The sequence below is a fragment of the Lipotes vexillifer genome, unplaced genomic scaffold (genome assembly GCF_000442215.2).
Source record: "Lipotes vexillifer unplaced genomic scaffold, Lipotes_vexillifer_v1.1 scaffold3, whole genome shotgun sequence".
NCBI lineage: Eukaryota > Metazoa > Chordata > Mammalia > Artiodactyla > Lipotidae > Lipotes > Lipotes vexillifer.
This window is the reverse complement of record NW_006783631.1, coordinates 4,307,452-4,327,403: the sequence shown is the minus strand read 5'-3', so window position 1 is coordinate 4,327,403 and position 19,952 is coordinate 4,307,452. Positions and strand designations below refer to the sequence as shown.

Genomic DNA, 19,952 nt, shown 5'->3' with positions numbered 1-19,952 from the left:
CTTCCGACAGGCATCACCGGAAACAGCCCGGAAAGGGGTCCTCCGACCACGTGGGCCTGAGGACTAGGACTTGGGTTTAGAGGTGTGGGGCATCCCGCTATTAGCTCGTGAAGTCCACCCCGGTGTCCTGTTGTGTGTTTGGTGCCAGGAGCCCTGCCCGATGCCAAAATCTGAGGATCCTCAAGTCCCTTATATGAAATGGCGTAGCATTTGAGTATAACCTACGCACATCCTCCTGTAATACTTTGCTTACTTGTAATTAGGTATTAGTTGTTATACCTAATAAAATGCATTAAGTAAATAGTTGTAAATACACTGCGAATAATATGTACATAGTTGCTGGTGCACGCAAATTCAAGCTTTGCTTTTCGGAGCTTTGGAATTTTTTTTTTTTTTTTTAATATTTCTACCTGGGGTTGGTCGAACTTGCGGTGCGGAACCGCAGATACGGAGGGCTGATTACTGTACATGGTGTTTTATCCAACAGCAGTTGGCGGGAAGATGCTTCGATACTGAAGGGTACGCATAAAAAGAATGTAGATTGCAGTCTTCGTAAAAAGGGAAACAGTACATTCGTCTCTGCAAAAAAATACTCGGGAAAAATAAAAGTGTATGCGGGACTGTAATTAAGGGGATGGATTGAAAGTGAAATTTTTCTCTGTGTACTTTCTTTAAATTTTAACTTCTCTGTAGGATTGTGTTGCCTTTTTTTAGATTATATGAATTTTTAAGCGTGCCGGGTGGGAAGTTTCTGTCCTCAACTACTACCTTCCCTCATTCCCCTTCCTTGAGGCAAGGGCTGTAATGATTTCTTGTTTAACCTTGCAGTTATTCCATACATCTACCCTACAAATACAAATGTGTATGTGTGTGTAGGATACACTCCATATGAATTTAAATGATTACTTATATCAACTAAATGATAGTTTATTGTTTGCTTTGCACCAGACGTTATTCTAAAACTTTACATGAAAGGTCATATTTTATCTCCATTATACTTCTGCGAATTTGATACTATTTTTATCTTATAAATGATGTTACTATGTTAACAGAGTAATTGACTTGCCTAAGGTCATATGCAGCTATTACAAGATGAAGCTGTAATCTAAATGTGTTGTCTTCATCGCCATGCTATTATCATCATATATATATTGAAATTTCTTTTGGGAATTCGCTATGCTTTTTGCACATCTTACTATAAAGTTTTCATCTTTCTCATTCAATTCTAGTAATCCTTATCACTTAAAAATTAACATTTTCTCATTTTTTACCATTTTTTAAAATAATTTTTGAAATGCAGACATTGTTAATGGGAATTTGTTTGTTTGTTTTTGGTGGAATGGACATGTCCTGTTTATTAACACAGTCAGTCCCTTATGGGCTATTTCGGTTCTTTCTATTATAAATAGCATTGTGATGAAAGTCTTCGTAAGCTCTTATCAGTATGTAAGATCATTTCCTTTTGATATACAGATGGGCAACAGGCACATGAAAAGATGTCATCAGGGAAATGCAAATTAAAACCACAATAAGATATCACCACACACCTGTCAGAATGGCTATACAAAAAAGAAAAAAGGGACTTCCCTGGTGGCGCAGTGGTTAAGAATCCACCCGCCAATGCAGGGGACACAGGTTCGAGCCCTGGTCCGGGGAGAACCCACATGTCACGGAGCAACTAAGCCCGTGCGCCACAACTACTGAGCCTGTGCTCTAGAGCCCACCAGCCACAACTACTGAGCCCACGTGCCTAGAGCCCTTGCTCTGCAACAAGAGAAGCCAGCACAATGAGAAGGCAGCACACCGCAGCAAGGAGTAGCCCCCGCTCGCCGCAACTAGAGAAAGCCTGCACAGCAACAAAGACCCAACGCAGCCAAAAATAAATAAGTAAATTAAAAAAAAAAAAAAGACGAGATAACAGGTGTTGGTGAGGATATGGAGAAAAGTGAACCTCCTATGCTGGTGGTGGGAATGTAAATTGGTGGAGTCACTATGGAGAACACTATGGAGAACACTATCAAAAATTAAAAACAGAACTAGCATACAATCCAGCAATTCCAGTCCTGGGTATTTATCCAAAGAAAACAAAAACACAAATTTGAAAAGATACATGCACCCCAATGTTCATAGCAGCACTAGTTACAATAGCCAAAATATGGAAGCAACCTAAGTGTCCATCAACAGATGAATGGATAAAGAAGATGTGGTATATAGATGCAATGGCATACTACTCAGCCATAAAAAAAGAATAAATTTTACCAAATGTGACAACATTGGTTGACCTGGAGGGTACTATGCTCAGTGAAATAAGTCAGGCAAAGAAAGACAAATACTATATGATATCACTTATATGTGGAATCTAAAAAATAAAACAAATGATCAAACATAGCAAGGCAGAAACAGACAAACAGACACAGATACAGAGAACCAACTGGTGGTTGCCAGGGAGGAGAGAGGTGGAGGGAGGGCCAAAATGGATAAGGGGATTAAGAGGTACAAACTACAAGATATGGAATAGGTAAGTTAAAACTAAATAAATAGATAAGTTACCAGGGATGTAATGTACAGCACAGTGAAAAAGCCAATATTTTATAATAACTATACAGAGTATAACCTATTAAAATGTCAAATTACCAAATTGTACACCTGAAATTAATACAATGTTGTAAGTCAACTATACTTCAATTAAAGTTAGAAAAATGATAATAAGATCATTCTTTTGATAAGTCCTGTTTTTAAAGTTCTTGACATATTTTGCCAAATCCCTCTGCAAAGAGCTTGATTTCATTTTCATTCCCCTGCCCACCGGGGCCTGAAGGAGCCAGCTTGGCTGCTCTCTCCCCAGTGTGAATATTAACACTGTAGACATTCTGGGCTAATTTAAGGGTGAAATTATACCTTATTTAATAATACTGCAGACAAGGTCATGGGTGGTGCATGTCTGCAAGGTTCCTTGAAGGGCAAGAGGGGAGAAACAGAAATCTGGTTGGGAGCTGTGGCCTGCAGTCTGAGAACAGGAGAAGGGGTTAGGGAGTCAGTGCAGAGAGAGAAAAAAGAGATGGGCCTTGGGCTGTGTAAGCAGGAGATTTTAATTTATAGAGCTGGCGTAATGACAGCTAGAGAGGCCAGTGCCATTGACAGAATTTATTTCTTGCGTCTCCTGAGAAGGCAGGGCGCACCGTGCCAGGCAGGGCCACACGGGGAAGCACCAGGTTTGGTCAGGAAGGAGGAGCAGGAGTGAGGGAAAGCCAAGCCAGAGCCTGTGTCCTTGTGTCCCTCTGGCCGTGGGCAGGGCGGGGCGGGGCGGGGCAGGGCGATGAGCTCAGGACTGGCCAATGTGAATGCTTCTGGTGGACTTCAGGCTATAGGAGTGGTCTCAAGTTGCCTGGTACCTCGCCTTGGCATGATTTAGGGGAGGGGACATATTGGCTTGGTGTGTGAGAGTCAGGTAAGGAGATGCTCCAGGCTGAGCCCTTTGCTGTCTCTAACAATTGGCTAGCACTGGGAGGAACAGTCTCTCTGCAGCCAGCAAGCTTTTTTTTTCTTTATTGAAGTGTAGTTGATTTACAATATTGTGTTAGTTTTTGGTGTATAGCAAAGTGATCCATATATATATATATATTCTTTTCCATTATGGTTTATTGCAGGATATTGAATAGAGTTCCCTGTGCTCTACAGTAGGACCTTGTTGTTTATCCATTCTAGATATAATAGTTTGCACCTGCTAACCCCAAAACTCCAGCAAGCTTTTTAAGGTGTCAAAACATCAGAAAATACAAACATGATTAACACAGGCTGGGAAGAGGGCACCAGGATTCAGACTGCAGGACCCAGGACACCATGACCCACAGCCCCACTGAAGGCAGGAACGGATCCTGGGATGAAGGAGGGCACTGGTGAGTCAGTCCATGGGTTTTCAGAGGGAACCTGGACCCTCTAGGCAGGCCCCACTCTCCACTCTCCCCACCCCCATCCCCCCGGCGGTCCACCTAGCTTTGCCAGGGGCACTGCCACACTCGGGGTCTGGATTTGGGGCTGTGCATGATGTTAAACCCAGCACAGAGCAGGATGTGGCCCAGGTGACAGTCATCTACAGGACAGAGGAAAAAATGTCCCTCCCAGCCTCAGGTGATATGGCCCTAAATGGTCTGCAGACTGAATTTTTAGTTTGTCAGATGACATGCATTGAGGCTCCACTGTTGAGCCGGGTGACACAGATGAGAACTGCTCCCCACTTCTTCCCCTAAAATTGTCCCTTTCAGTTCCATGCCCAGAAGCCCTGTGCCTGAGCAAGGGGCAGCAGGGCAGGGCCAAGCAGGCTGACTCTGGTAGCTGGGCCCACGTCCCAGGGGTGGCATGTTGGACGGCCCTGCAGGGACCAGGCAGAACGATGGAAAGTGGGGAGAGCAGGGGAGGAGGAAGGTGCTGGGCAGGCACCTCGGCCCCTGCCGGTGTTCACTGGCTCCCCTCTCAGGACCGCCCCGCAGAGCCCTCTCCTCCCAAGGCCCAGCTGCCTGGACACTCAGCACATCCCTCCTCGCCCAGCAGCTGGTCCCGCTCTGCCGCCAGCCCCACCTCAAATCCCAGCCAGCAGCCCTTGCCATGCTGGGCCCCCAGCCCATAGGTGGTGATGGTGGCACCATGGGAAAGACATGCCACTAATTCTGTCCCAGCAGATATGGGAGGGCAGTGGGGGAAAAGGAAGGGAGAGACCTGCGGTGAGCACACTCAACCGTCCAATCAGGGGTCTGCGGTAGTGCCTGGAGGCATGTGGGTTGTTAAGTGCCCAGGTGGGGAGGGCTGGGGTGGCCCTGGCAACGCGTGCTGGGGAAAGGATGCAGAGGCAGTGTGTACGGGACGGTCCAGCTCAGTGAGAGCCGTCCCACCCAAGCAGCCTCCCCGCCTACATACAAAATCAGAAAGAAGCAAGAAAGGAACGGAGGGAGGGAGGGAGGGAGGGTGGAAGGACAAACAGGCGACACTAGCCTGTCACCTGGGGCATGCAGAAGGCCAGCTGCCAGTCTGATCGTTAGTAGTGTTGCTGCTGCCACTAAAGAGTGCAGACTCCCCCACCCCTACCCCAGGAGACTTAACAATCATTTCACCCAAAGTCTTCTTCATGGCTGAGAAGTCTGAGGCCCCACCTGAGAAGAGGACAATCTCCCCAGGCACATGGCTGGGGGGTTTCTGGACTCTCTGACCAGGATGCCACATCAGCTCCCGTGACCACCTGCCCAGGTCCCAGAGTGACCCTTGGGCCCTGGGCAGCCGAGGAACAGCAGAATAAGATGGTCCCCAGCAGGGCCAAAGCATATGTCACTGGAAGGTGCTGTGAATGACCCAGACTCAGAAGCGGGGAAATGAAACAGGTCCTGTCTGGGCTGCGGTGCGATCCGGGGGCTGAGACCCTGTCCCCAGTTAAGGGCTGACTTCTGTGGTCTGGTGAAGGCCATGGAGAGGGTGGCGGCCTGGTAGCCTTCTGTGAACATCCAGGAGCTCCTGCAGCACCTGGCCCTAACAGGCCAAGACAGGTCCAGGACCAATCAGAGTATTTTCCTCAGAAAACCATTTCAGGCTGCACCAAATATGGTAACTGTATTCGTTTCCTAGGGTGCCACTACAAATGATCACAAACTGAATGGCTTAAAACAGAAATGTCTTCTCTCACAGTTCTGGAGGCTAGAAATCCAAGTTCCAGATGTTGCTAGGGCCATGCTCTTGAAGGCTCTAGGGAAGAAACCTCCTTTACCTCTTCCCAGATTCCTGTGGTTGCCAGCAATCCTTGGCGTTCCTTAGCTTCCAACAGCATCACTCCAACCTCTGCCTCTGTCCTCACGCGGCATTCTCCCTGTGTGTGTGTGTGTGTGTGTGTGTGTGTGTGTCCCCAAATGTCCTTCTTACTATAATGCCATTAGTCATTTGATTAGGGTCCAACTTTCTCCAGCACAACCTCATCTGAACTTGATTACATCTGCAAAGACCCTGCTCGCATCACAGGTACTGGGGTAAAGACTTGAACATATCTTTTGCGGGGGACGCATTTCAACCCAGTTCAGAGATCAGTTCCCCATATCTCTACTCCTGATACTCAAAGTGTAATCCTCGGAGCATCAGCCTCACCTGGGAGCTTGTGAGAGACACAAAACCTAGCACCCTGCCCCCGACCTAGGAATCAGAATCGGCAGTCCCTATGCTTTCAATTTTGAGACGCCTTGGGTCACCACCTTTGATTCTTTGGGGGCCAGAAATTCCTGGAGGGTACTGAGAAGATTCGAGAGGGGACTCTCCCAGAAAAGAATTGCCAGTTTGCCTTCTTCCCATCTTTGCTCCTCCCCTCCACTCCCCATAGGAACTAAGAGATAAGTCAGGGATTCAAGCCTGGGAAAGAGAGGGTTGTTCATACACACACCCAAGGCAGGGGCCTTCAGGGAACCATAGAACTTGGTCTGTATCCTCTTGGTCAGTCCCCCTCTGGGGGACACAGAGACCAGTATCTGACTCATACATCAAATATCTAACTTTGAGAACAGCCAAGATGCCTGCCCTGCAACAATGCAAAGAGGAAAAAGCATCTCCTACAACAGAGACAAGAGAAGATGAGGTCCTCACTAAAGGATGAGATCAGTGTACAAAGGCCCTTCCAAGGCGAGCACCTGGCCACAGAGCTGACCTCAGCGGACGGGTGGAACCACGGGCAGGCAGGCTGCCGAAATACTGAGCACCAGGCCGAGGGAACACCTCCAAAGGTCAGCAACCCTGGACATGCCCTGCAGCACCGGCCAAACAAGCAGCCCCTTCCGCCCTCTGGCCGCGCTGAGTTGCGCGGCGCCCCAGGCCCCGCCCCCACACCGCGCTCCAAGCCCCGCCCCAGGCCCCTGCCGTCACTTCCGCTTTGGGGAAGCAGAGGGTTCGGCCTTTCTGGGAGTGCCGCGTGGGTCCCTTTCGCCTGCGAGCTGGCGACATGGCGGCCTTCACTGGCCCGGCCAAGCCGCTCCTGTCCCTGAACCCGCAGGAGGATACCAAGTTTAAGAAGGAGGTGGCACAGGTTCGCCGGCGCGCAAGCAAGGTGAGCGGCCAGCGTGGCCCGGGCCGCGAGGGGAGGCGAGGGACGGGGTCTGGGGTTCCTGCCCGGCGCGCCTCGGCCTCCCCATGCCTGTGCTTCGTCTGGGGTCACCCCGGGCGGGCCCGGTCCTCACGAGGTAGGAGGCCGAGGTTTCCCTGGGAGGACCGAGAAAAGACGCGGTTGGGCCGTGGGCCTTAGGGTCCTCCGGGGGGTAAGGGGTGGGTATGGGGGAGGGGTGCACGAGGAGAGGAGAGGAGAGCCAGCTGCTGGGTCGGCCCTCGTCCCGCTCGCCGATCAGCCTCACCCCGGAGCCGTCCTGCTTCCGCTTTGCCCCTGAACTGGGGAGGTTCGTTTGCCCGGTTAGTGTTTTTGGAATTCTTAAAAAACAGTATTTGCCAAGCTCCATTTGCTGCCTAGGAGTTGGCACTCCGGGCTGGGAGTGGGAGGCTGAGAAGACCGCCTACTGCTTGATGGTTGTCCTCTTGGGGAGATAGACATTACACAGCCAATTTTTTTTTAAACCTTTATTTTTGTTGAGGTATAGTTGATTTACAGTGTTGTGTTAATTTCCGCTGTACAGCGAAGTGATTCAGTTATATGTATATGTGTATGTGTGTATATACATATATATATTCTTTTCCATATTTTTTCCACTATGGTTTATCACAGGATATTGAATGCAGTTCCCTGTGCTATACAGGAGGACCTTGTTTATCCATTCTCTATATAATAGTTTGCATCTGCTAACCCCACCCTCCCAATCCATCCCTCCCCCACCCTTGGCAACCATTAGTCTGTTTTCTATGTCTAAACAGCTAATTCTTTAGTGTGTTATGGTAAGTGGAAATACAGAGTAGGTTCTTGACCTCTTGTCTTAGACTGAGAGCAAGGAGTTTCACAAGTTTTGTTGCATTGTGACTTCTTATTACAAAGAAAGTATTTGCCTGGTCTTTGTGTCTTCAGCTACAGGAGAAACAAAAACTGACTCCTGGAGTGATCTATGTGGGCCACTTACCTCCGTCGCTTTATGAAACCCAGATCCGAGCATATTTCTCCCAGTTTGGCACTGTTACAAGATTCAGACTGTCCAGGAGTACCAAGGTAGGATTTTTGTATTGAATTAGATTGTTCTATTTTCCAAAAGTGTATCATCCTTGACAGTTTATGGAGCATATTTGCATGTTATCACTTATTACTCTTCATTCCAGAAAGGGGTTGGATAAGGTTTAGAACCTGAAGCAGCCATGAGAGCAAAATCAGTATTCCTGTAAATGTTTGCTTTGCTTTTTAAGAAAAAAAAAGGTAATTGCTTCAAGTCCTCAAACTAAATTGACAATCCCAATAAATGAGTCCTGTTTGTCTTGTGACTGCTAAGCCAGGGGTATGTGAACTTCAGTTTGAGGAGCAGGTTCATACATCTTGTATCAGCCTCTGATATGTAGCATCACTGTGACAGCAAAGGTTTGTATGGTGGGTAGTTGGGTAAGGACACTGGAGCCAGACTACCTAGGTATGAGGCCTGTCTCTACATGTTATTGGTTGTGTGACTAGGGACAAATTCTGTAACCTCTCCATGCTTCTGTCTTCTGATTTTCATATTTGTAAGATACAACCTCCTAGGAGTATCTAATCGAAGATGAATATGGTAATAAGTGTAAGATTCTTAGAACACCTGACACACAAAGTACTATATAAACGTTATTGTTGTATCATACCTACATCCTAATAAAGAAAGGTTTATGTGGTTTGTTTCATTAATAGAGTGGCCCACTTTATTTTCTTCCCACACATACACTTTATTGGTTGTAACAGTAGAGTTCTTGTTATTGGAATCTCTTTTTTTCTTAATACGGTTCTTCCACATTTTCCCACTTGAGTTACAGCAAATCAGAGTTAACTATTTGTTGTCACTGCTTTGTTCCTTTGCTTGAATATACTACGGTTTATTTATCCACTCTCCTGTTGAAACCTAGGTTTTTTCCAGTCTTGTAGGTGAAGCTGTTAGGAACATTCTTGGTGCAGGTGTAGGCAACTTTCTCTAGAACAGTATTTTTCAGACCTTCAGTACACAATAAGAAATCCACAAGGCAACACACATGTACGTGTACATAAACATAAATGAAAAACAAGTCCCAGGAGATGATACTTAACCTTTCTATTCAGTTTTGCAACAATACTTTTCTGACCTACTAAATTCATTTTGTTGCCCTCTAAAAGGTCAGACTCTGAGTTTGAAAAATAGAGCTTTACAGCCTATCCTCAGGATGACTGAGTGCAGAATGAGTTTCTCCATATTGAGTATAGCTGTTCCCCAGCTTTGTATTCTGAAAATGTTCGGGTCTACAGGGAAGTAGAAAGAATGGTGTAATGAACATCCCTCCCCTGGATTCACCCGTTATTAATATCCTGACACATTAGCTTCATCTCTTCCTGTATCTAGAAAAAGGTACACACCTCTTTGTTTTGTTGAACCTTTTGAAGCAAGTGGCAGTTGTAATGCCACTAAATACATAATCATCAATTTAAGAATGAGAACATTCTGCCATGTAATCCCAGTGTAAAAATCTCATTTACTGTCCATCATCACATATCCCTGTGGTCCCTGCCCACCCTGGGATCCAGTTAGGGTTCGTGCATTGCACGTGCTTGTTTAGCTCTTCATCCTATCTCAAACGGTCTCTTTACTCCTGTTTTGCTTGTTTGGTTTTTCTTGACATAGGCTTTTTTGGAGAGTTTAGGCCAGTTGTCTTGGAAAGCGTGCTCCTTGCTGAGATGCACTGAAATGCATCATTTCCAGCTTTGTTGCATAGTAGTAAAGCTACCGCCTCCCCACACACCCTGGTTTTGACTATTTGCTTGGTATTGCCAGCATTCTGGGATTACTAGGTCGAGGTGTTGGCTTTTAAGTTTTTGGTTTTTTGGACACCTGATATGTATTTTTACATCAGGTTTCAAAAGATTTATTAGTTCACAGTGTGGTACATTGAGCTAGATTTCACAGTGTTTTACACTCCACCATCCTTCCCCTCCTGAGTTGGGATTGTAAAAGGCCTGTCAGATTTTTAAAGTTTTACCAGAATCGTCCTGTTGCAGATAACTGAACTGAGACTCTGGGTTGTGGCCGTGTCCGAGTTGTTAGTCGCTGGCGCAGGTGGTGCTAGGAGTGAGCCTCGTGGCCTCCAACTCTCTTGAGCCACACACCCTTTAAATGGTTTCTCATTTCCAGGATCACATGACCAGTTCTGAGCCATACCTGAGAATATGTTGTTTAATGCAAGATTGTAAAGTATTTCTAGTCGTTGTCGCTAAGAACTGGATATGTAGTGGGGAAAAGTTCTTTTTCTACTGCCCTCCTAAGGTCCCTGGCTGGCACCCTGTAAACTGGACTGCAAAAAGGGATTGACAAGACCAAAACAAACACCTAAAATGTATGCTTACACATGGGACTGCTCGGAGAGGAATAACTCAAAGGGTTGCTTAGAACTTGGGCCTATACAGAATCTTGGCAAAGGAGCAAAACATTTTTGGAGGAGCGACAAGACGAAGGAGAAGTGCTTTGAGTTTTTAGGGCTGCAAATTGTGGGAAGGCAAATTATGGGAGACTAATGATGGATAAGGTCTACTTTGTAAAGTTTATTGTGTAGAGTCCTCTAACTTCTGTCTTTCTGGTAGAGGGAGGAAGACACCTTTGTAAATTCGTGTCCTGTTTTTAGGTAAATAAGGGGAGGACAGAGAGTTTTTCTTTTATCTATTTCTCAATTCCTTCATCTCAAAATAATCCTATGCCAAAGGAGCGGATGTTGGGCAGGCATACCCTGCCACCCTGCAGTAACATGTTTTGAGTACTTGACAGACATCTTGTGGAGCGCTTACGGATTATTTCATATTTTCCTAGCAACCCTGTGAGAGTGGTTATAGAAGGAAAAACTGAGGCTTGAACATTCCTTACCCGATTAAGTGTCAGAGCCAGGGTCCAAGCCTGGGCATTCGGACTCTAGAACTCTTGTTACCGAGCTCAGTGAGAAAAATCCACTGTATGTTGCAGTGCGGAGGCCAAGAACTCCGGATGTCCATGTCAGAGGATGTCCTTTGCCCCCAGCCCTGGAGAAGCCCAGTCACTAGTAAACATGACAGTGAATCAGTATTTTATTGATTAACTTTAGAGACACTGAGGAGTTCATTTCTTTTCAGTTTTTCCATATAAAATGGGAATTATATCACCTGCATTCTTTGTGAAGTATTATACCATCTCCTGGGTAGTATTAATAAATACATGGATGATGTGACCACCCATGAGATCAATAACGAGTAAAGGGCTGGGGGGCCTCCCACATTTCCTTTATGGTGGGCTGTTGCTATTGGATGAATTCCAACTCCAGTAATGTATTCATCATACATAATCAAAGTCCCAGGAATACCTCAAAATCAGTGGCAAGTTCAGACTATTCTGAACTTTTCTTTCGCCATAACAGTCCCCGGACTATGTGATTTGAAGTTGGAATCAAAGGCGTCTTAATGTTATTCAGTGAGGGGGCTAATGTACATTATTTAAGCTAATGACATTTTAGGAGTTTGATGGCACATCAGAATTTAATTGTTCTGCTTTCTGTGGTGGGTTTTCCATTGCAGACTGGAAATAGCAAAGGCTATGGCTTTGTGGAGTTTGAATCTGAAGATGTTGCCAAAATAGCTGCTGAAACGATGAACAACTACCTTTTTGGCGAAAGACTCTTGAAGTGTGAGTACCCGTCTTACCTGTGGGGCTGCGGGGACGCCTCCCGCTGACGGGAGGGAAGGACGGGTTGCTTAACTGCTTGGATCCCCGCCCCCCTCACCCCTGGGGTGATTCTCTTAAGCAGTGGTGCAAGGGTTTAAGTGCATTTTCCAGACAGGGTCTAATGGGAACTTCTAAATCTTCCAGAGTGAGAGCTGCTTTAGGCTGAGATGGGGTTGGTTAGGTTCCTTGAGTAAATAGGAAGAGCTTCCTAGCAGGATGTGGAAGGGCTCCCTGAGAAGGAATCACTGAAGTTGAAACCTGAGAATTACGTAACAGTGAGCCAGGTGAAGGGGTGGGAGTGAGGATTTGCTGAGGGGACAGCAGCTGCAGAGCCAAACTGACTGACCGTATTCACCTGCGAGGAGAATCACAAGAGGTGCAGGAGGAGGACAAGAGGAAGGGAGGTCAGGTTACTGGAGGCCTTGTAAAGCGGGAGTCCAGAGTGTACCCCAAGGACAGCGGGACCCACTGATGGGTTCTAGACCGGACGACCTTCAGCGTGAGGAGTCACGTTTCAGTCGGCCCGCATGGCAGTGGCTGCAGCACCTCCACGAGAGAAGCCATCGGGAGTGGCGGGATGGCTGCTGATTAGAAGTTCACCCTGCAGGGGTAGGGCCACCAGTGACTAGCCTCCCAGAGCAGCGCCCTCGGGAGGTGGGGCCGAGCTTCTGGCCGCCCTGTGCTCGGGCTGGAGGGCACCCATCGCATTCCCAAGTAGCACCCCTCTACTTTGGCTCCTGTTGCTAAGAGAGTCCCAGTAACTCCTGAGGTCCTGCGTTCGTTCACACATTAAAAACGCGGCTCTTGGGCTTCCCTGGTGGCGCAGTGGTTGAGAGTCCGCCTGCTGATGCAGGGGACACGGGTTCGTGCCCCAGTCCGGGAAGATCCCACATGCCGCGGAGCGGCTGGACCCGTGAGCCATGGCCGCAGAGCCTGCGTGTCCGGAGCCTGTGCTCCGCAATGGGAGAGGCCACAACAGTGAGAGGCCCACGTACCGCAAAACAAAAAACAAAAACGCGGCTCTTGCCGGGACGAAATGGGCTGAGTGGGTAACCACGTGTATCAGATCAGTGCTGTGCTGTATCTGACTTTTGAAAGATGGCACAAAGGGCTTTGAACTCGGATACGAGTGAGATTAGCCACGTCATCACCGGTTGTTTGTTTCTTTTTCAATTTTTTGGCTGCACTGCTCAGCATGCGGATCTTAGTTCCCCGACCAGGGATCGAACCTGCGCCCCATGCAGTGGAAGCGTGGAGTCTTCACCGCTGGACTGCCAGGGAATTCCCACCCACCCCCTTTTTTTTTCTTTTAATGGAAGCAGTTTATCTTGGAGGTGATCCCAGGAATATACCTGTAAGGAGTGGCAACATGGGGCAGGGGGAGGAAGTCGATAATAAGTCAGTAAAAAAGGGTATGTTAGCAAGCAGGTTACCACTTAGGCAGCTTGGCTCCGTCCTACTGGTAACACTGGGAGACAGAATTATCCCACCTGACAAGCAAGGGAACTGGGATGTTTGTGTACCAACTCCCCATTCATCACTGGTGGAGGGTGTATTCCAGGGGTTTTGGCTTGCCTTGCACGTGGGCCCAGTGTGTGTCCGTGAGCAGAGAGATGCAGATAAGCAGTGAGCTGCCTTAGTCCTGGGCGGGTGCCCAGAGGATCAGCGCTTCTGCTACCGTGGGTCACACAGTCTAAAAGTAGGGATCCTTTTAGCTTCAGGAACCCTGAGACTTGATACCATCCACACTCTCCTCTGTGCTACTTGTCTTTGTTCACTCACGAACCTCTAGTCCTGGAATTGCTCTTGGCACACACACAGTGAGTGTTTGATAAATAGTTGTGGGCTGTATGACTTTCCCTTGGGCACCTGCATTATTCTTTCAGGCTTCTCCACTAAATGGGGGACGTGTCATTTTGATTGTGCAGTGAGGAATGACACGGGAAATTCTACAGTTAATGTGAAAATCCTTTCCCTCCCACGTGGTTGGAAACCTTTTTTATTATTATTATAGGTCATTTTATACCACCTGAAAAAGTACATGAAAAACTTTTTAGGGAGTGGCATATGCCATTTAAAAGGCCATCATATCCAGCAGTGAAACGGTATAATCAGAATCGGACACTTCTTCAAAAGCTACGGATGGAAGAACGATTTAAAAAGAAGGAAAAATCACTCAGGAAGAGATTGGCTAAGAAAGGAATTGATTATGACTTCCCTTCACTGGTAGGTATTGCTTTGTATAAAGTATCTAACCCAGTACTTTGATCCCATGCTAGGATTTGACTAAATTTTTGATACCCTGCATTAAAGGTTTGTCTCTGTAAGTTTGTCATAGCAATCGTATTATCTCCATTATACAGAAAAGGAAACTCCTGAAAGGGACTAGCTGATTTGCAACATTTACCTGATTTAGTAATTTTAGATTATTGAAGTTAAACCCTATTTGACCCAACACCATAATGCTTGTAGATTACTAGTAAAGGTGTCATTGCCAGAATTAAATGTTTGGTTTATTATATGTTATCAGTAAATATCAAGACTGTAAATTGACCATCCTTTTTATGCCATTCTAGTTAAAATTTTGTTTCATGGTCTTCTAAGTTGGAAATACTGCCAAAGTGTATGTCAGAATTAACCAGTAAGCATGAATTCTGTGGATTAAACGAGTGGGAGTTGAAATACAGGAAGGCTCCTTACATGCATGGGTTAACAGATTTTCATCCAGTTCTTACTTCATTGCTTGCTGAACAAGGAGACCTTGCTGAATATTTCCTCCCTCTTTCATAGTAAGGAGAGCTGTACATCTATAATTAAAAAACAAGAATGCAGGTCATTAGGGTGTGGATAGCATGGGTAAAGATCTTATTTTTATTCTTGACTATATCTTGAGATTGTTTTGGGTCTTCCATAGACCCTGTCGGCTTATTTCCAAAAAGTTAATTAGTTGGTAAGAGATGGTATCTATTACCAAGTTTATTAGGTCTTTAACCTTATCCAGAAACTGGAAGACCAAGTTGCTATCCTTGGGCCCAGTTCCTGGTTGGTTTTTTTTCTCCTTTCTGTTGTTGTTGCCTTTTTTTTTCCTTTTTTTCTTTTCTTTTTCATTGAAGTATAGTTGATTTACAATATTATATTAGTTTCAGGTATAAAACAGCGATTTAATATTTTTATCGGTTATACTCCATTTAAAGTATAAAACATTGGCTGTATTTTCCTGTGCTGTAATATATCCTTGTGGCTTTTTTATTTTATCTTATTTTATTAATAAATTTATGTATTTGTTTTTATTTTTGGCTGTGTTGGGTCTTTGTGGCTGCACGCAGGCTTTGTCTAGTTGCGGTGAGCGGGCTTCTCATTGCAGTGGCTTCTCTTGTTGCGGAGCACGGGCTCCAGGCGTGCAGGCTTCAGTAGTTGTGGCTCACGGACTCAGTAGTTGTGGTTCATGGGCTCTAAAGCGCAGGCTCAGTAGTTGTGGCACATGGGATTAGTTGCTCCGCGGCATGTGGGATCTTCCCAGACCAGGGCTCGAATCTGTTTCCCCTGCACTGGCAGGTGGATTCTTAACCACTGCGCCACCAGGGAAGTCCCATTTTATACATAGTAGTTTGTATCTCTTAATCCCCTACCCCTATCTTGCCCCTCCCACCTTCACTCTCCCCACTGGTAACCACTAGTTTGTTCTCTACATCTGTCTGTGTCTGTTTTGTTATATCTATTTATTTGTTTTATTTTTTAGATTCCGCATATAAGTGAAACATACAGTATTTGTCTTTCTCTGTCTTGTTTCACTTAGCACAATGCCCTCCATTCCATCAAATGGCAAAATTTCATTCTTTTTTATGGCTGAGTAGTATTCCATTGTATATATGTACCACATCTTCTTTGTCCATTCATCTGTCGATGGACACTTAGGTTGCTTCCATGTTTTGGCTGTAATAAATAGTGCTGCAGTGAACATTGGGGTGCATGTATCTTTTCGAATTAGTGTTTTCATTTTCTTTGAATGTATGCCCAAGAATAGGGTTTTTGGATCATACAGTAATTCTATTTTTAGTTTTTTAAGGGACCTCCATACTGTTCTCCATAGTGGCTGCACCAATTTATATTCCCACCGACAGTGTACAAGGATTCCCCTTTCTCCACATCCTCTCCAGCATTTGTTATTTGTGGTCTTCTTTTTTTTTTTCTGTTCACGCTGTGCGGCATATGGGATCTGAGTTCCCTGACCAGGGATTGAACCCATGACCCCTGCATTGGGAGCACAGAGTCTTAACCACTGGACAGCCAGGGAAGTCCCTGTTTGTGGTCTTTTTTATGATGGCCATTCTGACTGGTGTGAGGTGATACCTCACTGTGCCTGGTGGTTAATTCTTTGCCCAAATCCCAAACACAGCCTGTGTTGATAGATGTTAAAATAACATTATGTCACAGTTTGGGCCCTGGTACTCTTGTGATCCATTCAGGAGCTGGAGAACTGCTTTTCCTGTGCCCCGTCTGTTACCTCGTAGGAAGCAGGCTGCTGCGTTCACAGTCCTGGACTTAAGCAGGACAGACCTTCTCCAGGGCCTGCCTTTTCACGTTCATCCTGGCTCCCCACTTCCTGACGCAGGATTCTCTGGCCAGCTCCAGGTTCTGGGCCTTCACTTCAGCCTCTGCAACTTCTGCCTGCTCTTCAGTTAGGCCCCTTTTGTAGTTTTGCCCTTAAGATCATTCACTGTATTTTTGGATTTTGCTTTTTAAATTGAAATGCTCCAGGGACTTCCATGATGGTCCAGTGGGAAAGAATCTGCTTTCAATGCAGAGGACTCTGGTTTGATCCCTGTTCGAGGAACTAAGATCCCACATGCCGCGGGGCAACTAATCCTGCACGCCTCAATTAGAGAGCCCGTGTTCCGCAAGCTACAGAGCCCACGCACTCTGGAGCCTGCGCGCCACAACTAGAGAGAGAGAAGCTGCACACCACGACTAGAGAGAAGCCTGCACGCCGCAGTGAAAGATCCCGCATGCTGCGATGAAGATCCTGCGTGCCGCAGCTAAGACCCAATGCAACCAAAAATAAAATAAATAAAATAAATAAATAAATAATATTAAAAATAAAAAAAGGCTTCCCTGATCCCCATATAAACAAACAAACAAATAAATAAATAGAAATGCTCTGTCATAGAATTTGTTCATAATATGTATAAGGATCTAGTGGTAAGTTTTAAAATGTACTCTGCTAGTTTACAACTTCTTTATGTTTACTTATGTTAAGGTCTTACATAAAAATGAAGAAAATGCTTCAAACACTGGTCCTCGAAATTCCAGAAAACACCAGGTAAAACTTGATCATATTACTTACCAGATATTAGAGAAAGATAAATGGGGAAATACATTCAACACTACTATAGCTGATAAATATGCAGATTGATGAAGTCTCTTAAATTTATTTAAGGCTTTACGTAAGAAGAAGAAAAAAGCGGCTTTGGTCACTCCCAACACTCCTGAGAAGACTGTGGATAGCCAGGTAAGATCGTCTTTAGAATTTTGGGAATCAGAAACTAAAATTTAAAAGAGGAAAAGCAGTTGCTGCTACTGTCACTTTGCTAAAATTTCATTTAATCTTGGGACTTTTGGGTAAATCCTTACTGATGATTTAGCAGGCGTAGTAGAGTCTTCCACCAAATACTCTGTCGTGGAACATATCACATCCATTAATTGTGAATTTTCATAGTAAGTGTGATAAGCACCTAAGCTCTTGATTATGTGCAGCTGTGTCACCAAAAGATGGTAACAGGCCTAAAATAATATGCATAACTTTTTTTTTTTTTTTTTTTTTTTTTCTTTTTCTTGCGTTATGCGGGCCTCTCACTGTTGTGGCCTCTCCCATTTGCGGAGCACAGGCTCCGGACGCGCAGGCTCAGCGGCCATGGCTCACGGGCCCAGCCGCTCCGCGGCATGTGGGATCCTCCCGAAACGGGGCACGAACCCGCGTCCCCTGCATCGGCAGGCGGACTCTCAAGCACTGCGCCACCAGGGAAGCCCCGCATAACTTTTAATAAGAGAGGGGAGGTGATGGGGGCGGTCTTTCCTAACATCTTCCCACATTCATGTATTATAATCTTTAACTTGTTGAACCCAGGACCCCACGCCGGTTTGTACACCAACATTTTTGGAGAAACGAAAATCTGAAGTGGCTAAAATGAATGATGATGATAAAGATAATGAGATAGTTTTCAAACAGCCCATATCTGGTGTAAAAGAAGAAACAAAAGACACTCAGACGCCTACAAGTTCAAGGAAGAAAAGACGAAAAAAAAGCACCCAGTAATTCTGAATGTATTGTGTATGGTTGTTGTTCTGAAAAAGGTGATTTTATTATGGAGGCTGATTCTTTGTATTTAACTAGATAAGGTGGAATGCAATCAGTAACAAGATGGTTGGAGAAAAAAACTGTCGAGTCAACAGGGAGAGCAGTCAGTGATTTTGGCTTCCCCGCCCTCGCAGAAATGCAGGGGTGAGCACCAGCTCACAGCAGCCCAGCTCACGCTGCCTGTGCCCTGTCTCTACGGCTCTCTTCAGCTTTCATAGCTGCCTTTAGTTGCTCTGCCTGGGTAGCTTAAGTACTAGGCTGTAGCCTTTGTCGTTACCATCAAATAAAGAAAATAAAATCTTTACTGAGTGACCGTGTAAGTGGTTCTCTGTTAGACCCATCAGATGGCTGAAACTGGACATTAAATTGTATAAAGGGTGAGAAGGCAGCATCACTATTAATAGGGATTCATTTATGTATATGTGATCATTTTTACCAATGTTAAGTTAGTTTGGGGTGGGATAGCATGGATTAATTAATGACTACATCCTGTATCAGTGTCATCAATCTGGAATTAGACTTTAAGATTCAAGCAGTGACCGCCAGGTAAACTTTTTCTATATTTTTTTTGTATGCCAGGGGGACTTGGGTGTCTTGAAGTAAAATTGCTGGTTTTCGCCTTTTCAACTATCTTTAAGTTTCTGATGCTCTTGAAATATGCTTTTGTATCAGCTAATTCAGGTTCATTAAAAACATCCATTGCCACCAAACATTTTTTTCATCTAATACGTGTTAAATACTTACTCTTATAAGATACTGGGCTGGGTGAGTTGGGTTTAAGTATATACAAAGAGCGTGTTCTACCTCTGGGATAGTCCCTGACGTGAAGAGTATGCTCGCCCTGTGTTCACTGGGCTACGTGTGTATCAGAACTGCCTCCCTCTTTGAACAATGTCTGAACTTGTCGATCTGCAAGTCCATCTGGTGTCCCCTTCTGGGAAAGCAGCAGGTAAGCTCATCAGTGCAGCCTGTCGGGTTTTGAATAGTTCCCGGTTCCCGACCTACAACCCGGCCACCCCAGTGCGGCATGGTACCACCTATCATCACTTGACGCATGCTGTGCCCTGGAGCCGGGAGAGAGTGATTCCATCTTGAGCATATATCGCGGCAATGGATATTTCCTACAAGAAACAGAGTTGAAGTTAAAGAATGTTTTCCTGGGGACTAGGTTAGGATGTTCAGAAGAAGTAGCGTGGGTTTGATTTTCATATTTTGTGGGGAGAAAATCGTGAATCGAGCGGAAACCCCATGGGCCAATAAAATATGAAACTTTGCAGTATGTGGGGTAAGTAAGGTAAAGAGGATACAATTCAAAACTACATTCAGAATGACCACAAGTATGTAAAATAGCATTCTTTAAATAGGAAGTTAAACATCAAAATTCTAATTTGGAAACAAGCATCTGTTGCTTTTATATATAGTCATTACAAAAAGCTGTAGAGGAAAAATGCATTATTCCACAGACAAGATTCAGTTTGGAGCCAGACATTTCACATGCTGTGTCATATTTGCCCTGAGATGGGGCAGCAAGTGAATAAATGCTTGACATGGTGAGAAAAGAGGTTTTCTTTTGCTAGCATTATTTGGAATACAGTGTGGCCATATCCAGGGCAACTGATTGCTGTGACTGGAAATTGTCACCCTTGCTGACCGTATGCTCATATGAACTCCAGTCTCAGTGTGATACAGCAAAGGCTGTGGAATGATTGACACAAGGTAGGCGAGATAGGACAGCTGTCCCCATGCAGTGGCTGTGA

General features: G+C 45.4%; 1 protein-coding gene across 1 annotated transcript; it reads left to right on the top strand.

The window, feature by feature from the left end:
• Window positions 1-6,961: 6,961 nt before the first annotated feature.
• On the top strand, window positions 6,962-18,153 carry NIFK (nucleolar protein interacting with the FHA domain of MKI67). The gene is made up of 7 exons (XM_007456364.1): window positions 6,962-7,066; window positions 8,027-8,164; window positions 11,693-11,801; window positions 13,855-14,066; window positions 17,098-17,160; window positions 17,278-17,349; window positions 17,965-18,153. Exons 1-7 carry the CDS (start codon window positions 6,962-6,964, stop codon window positions 18,151-18,153), a joined length of 888 nt encoding a protein of 295 aa, XP_007456426.1.
• Window positions 18,154-19,952: the final 1,799 nt, after the last annotated feature.

Bases quoted from the DNA above. Each gene is read 5' to 3' on its own strand.
- NIFK (XM_007456364.1), top strand. From the start codon at position 6,962: ATGGCGGCCTTCACTGGCCCGGCCAAGCCGCTCCTGTCCCTGAACCCG. The intron at 8,165-11,692 runs GTAGGATTTTTG...TTTCCATTGCAG, and splicing joins GACTGTCCAGGAGTACCAAG to ACTGGAAATAGCAAAGGCTA. The intron at 17,350-17,964 runs GTAAGATCGTCT...TGTTGAACCCAG, and splicing joins AGAAGACTGTGGATAGCCAG to GACCCCACGCCGGTTTGTAC.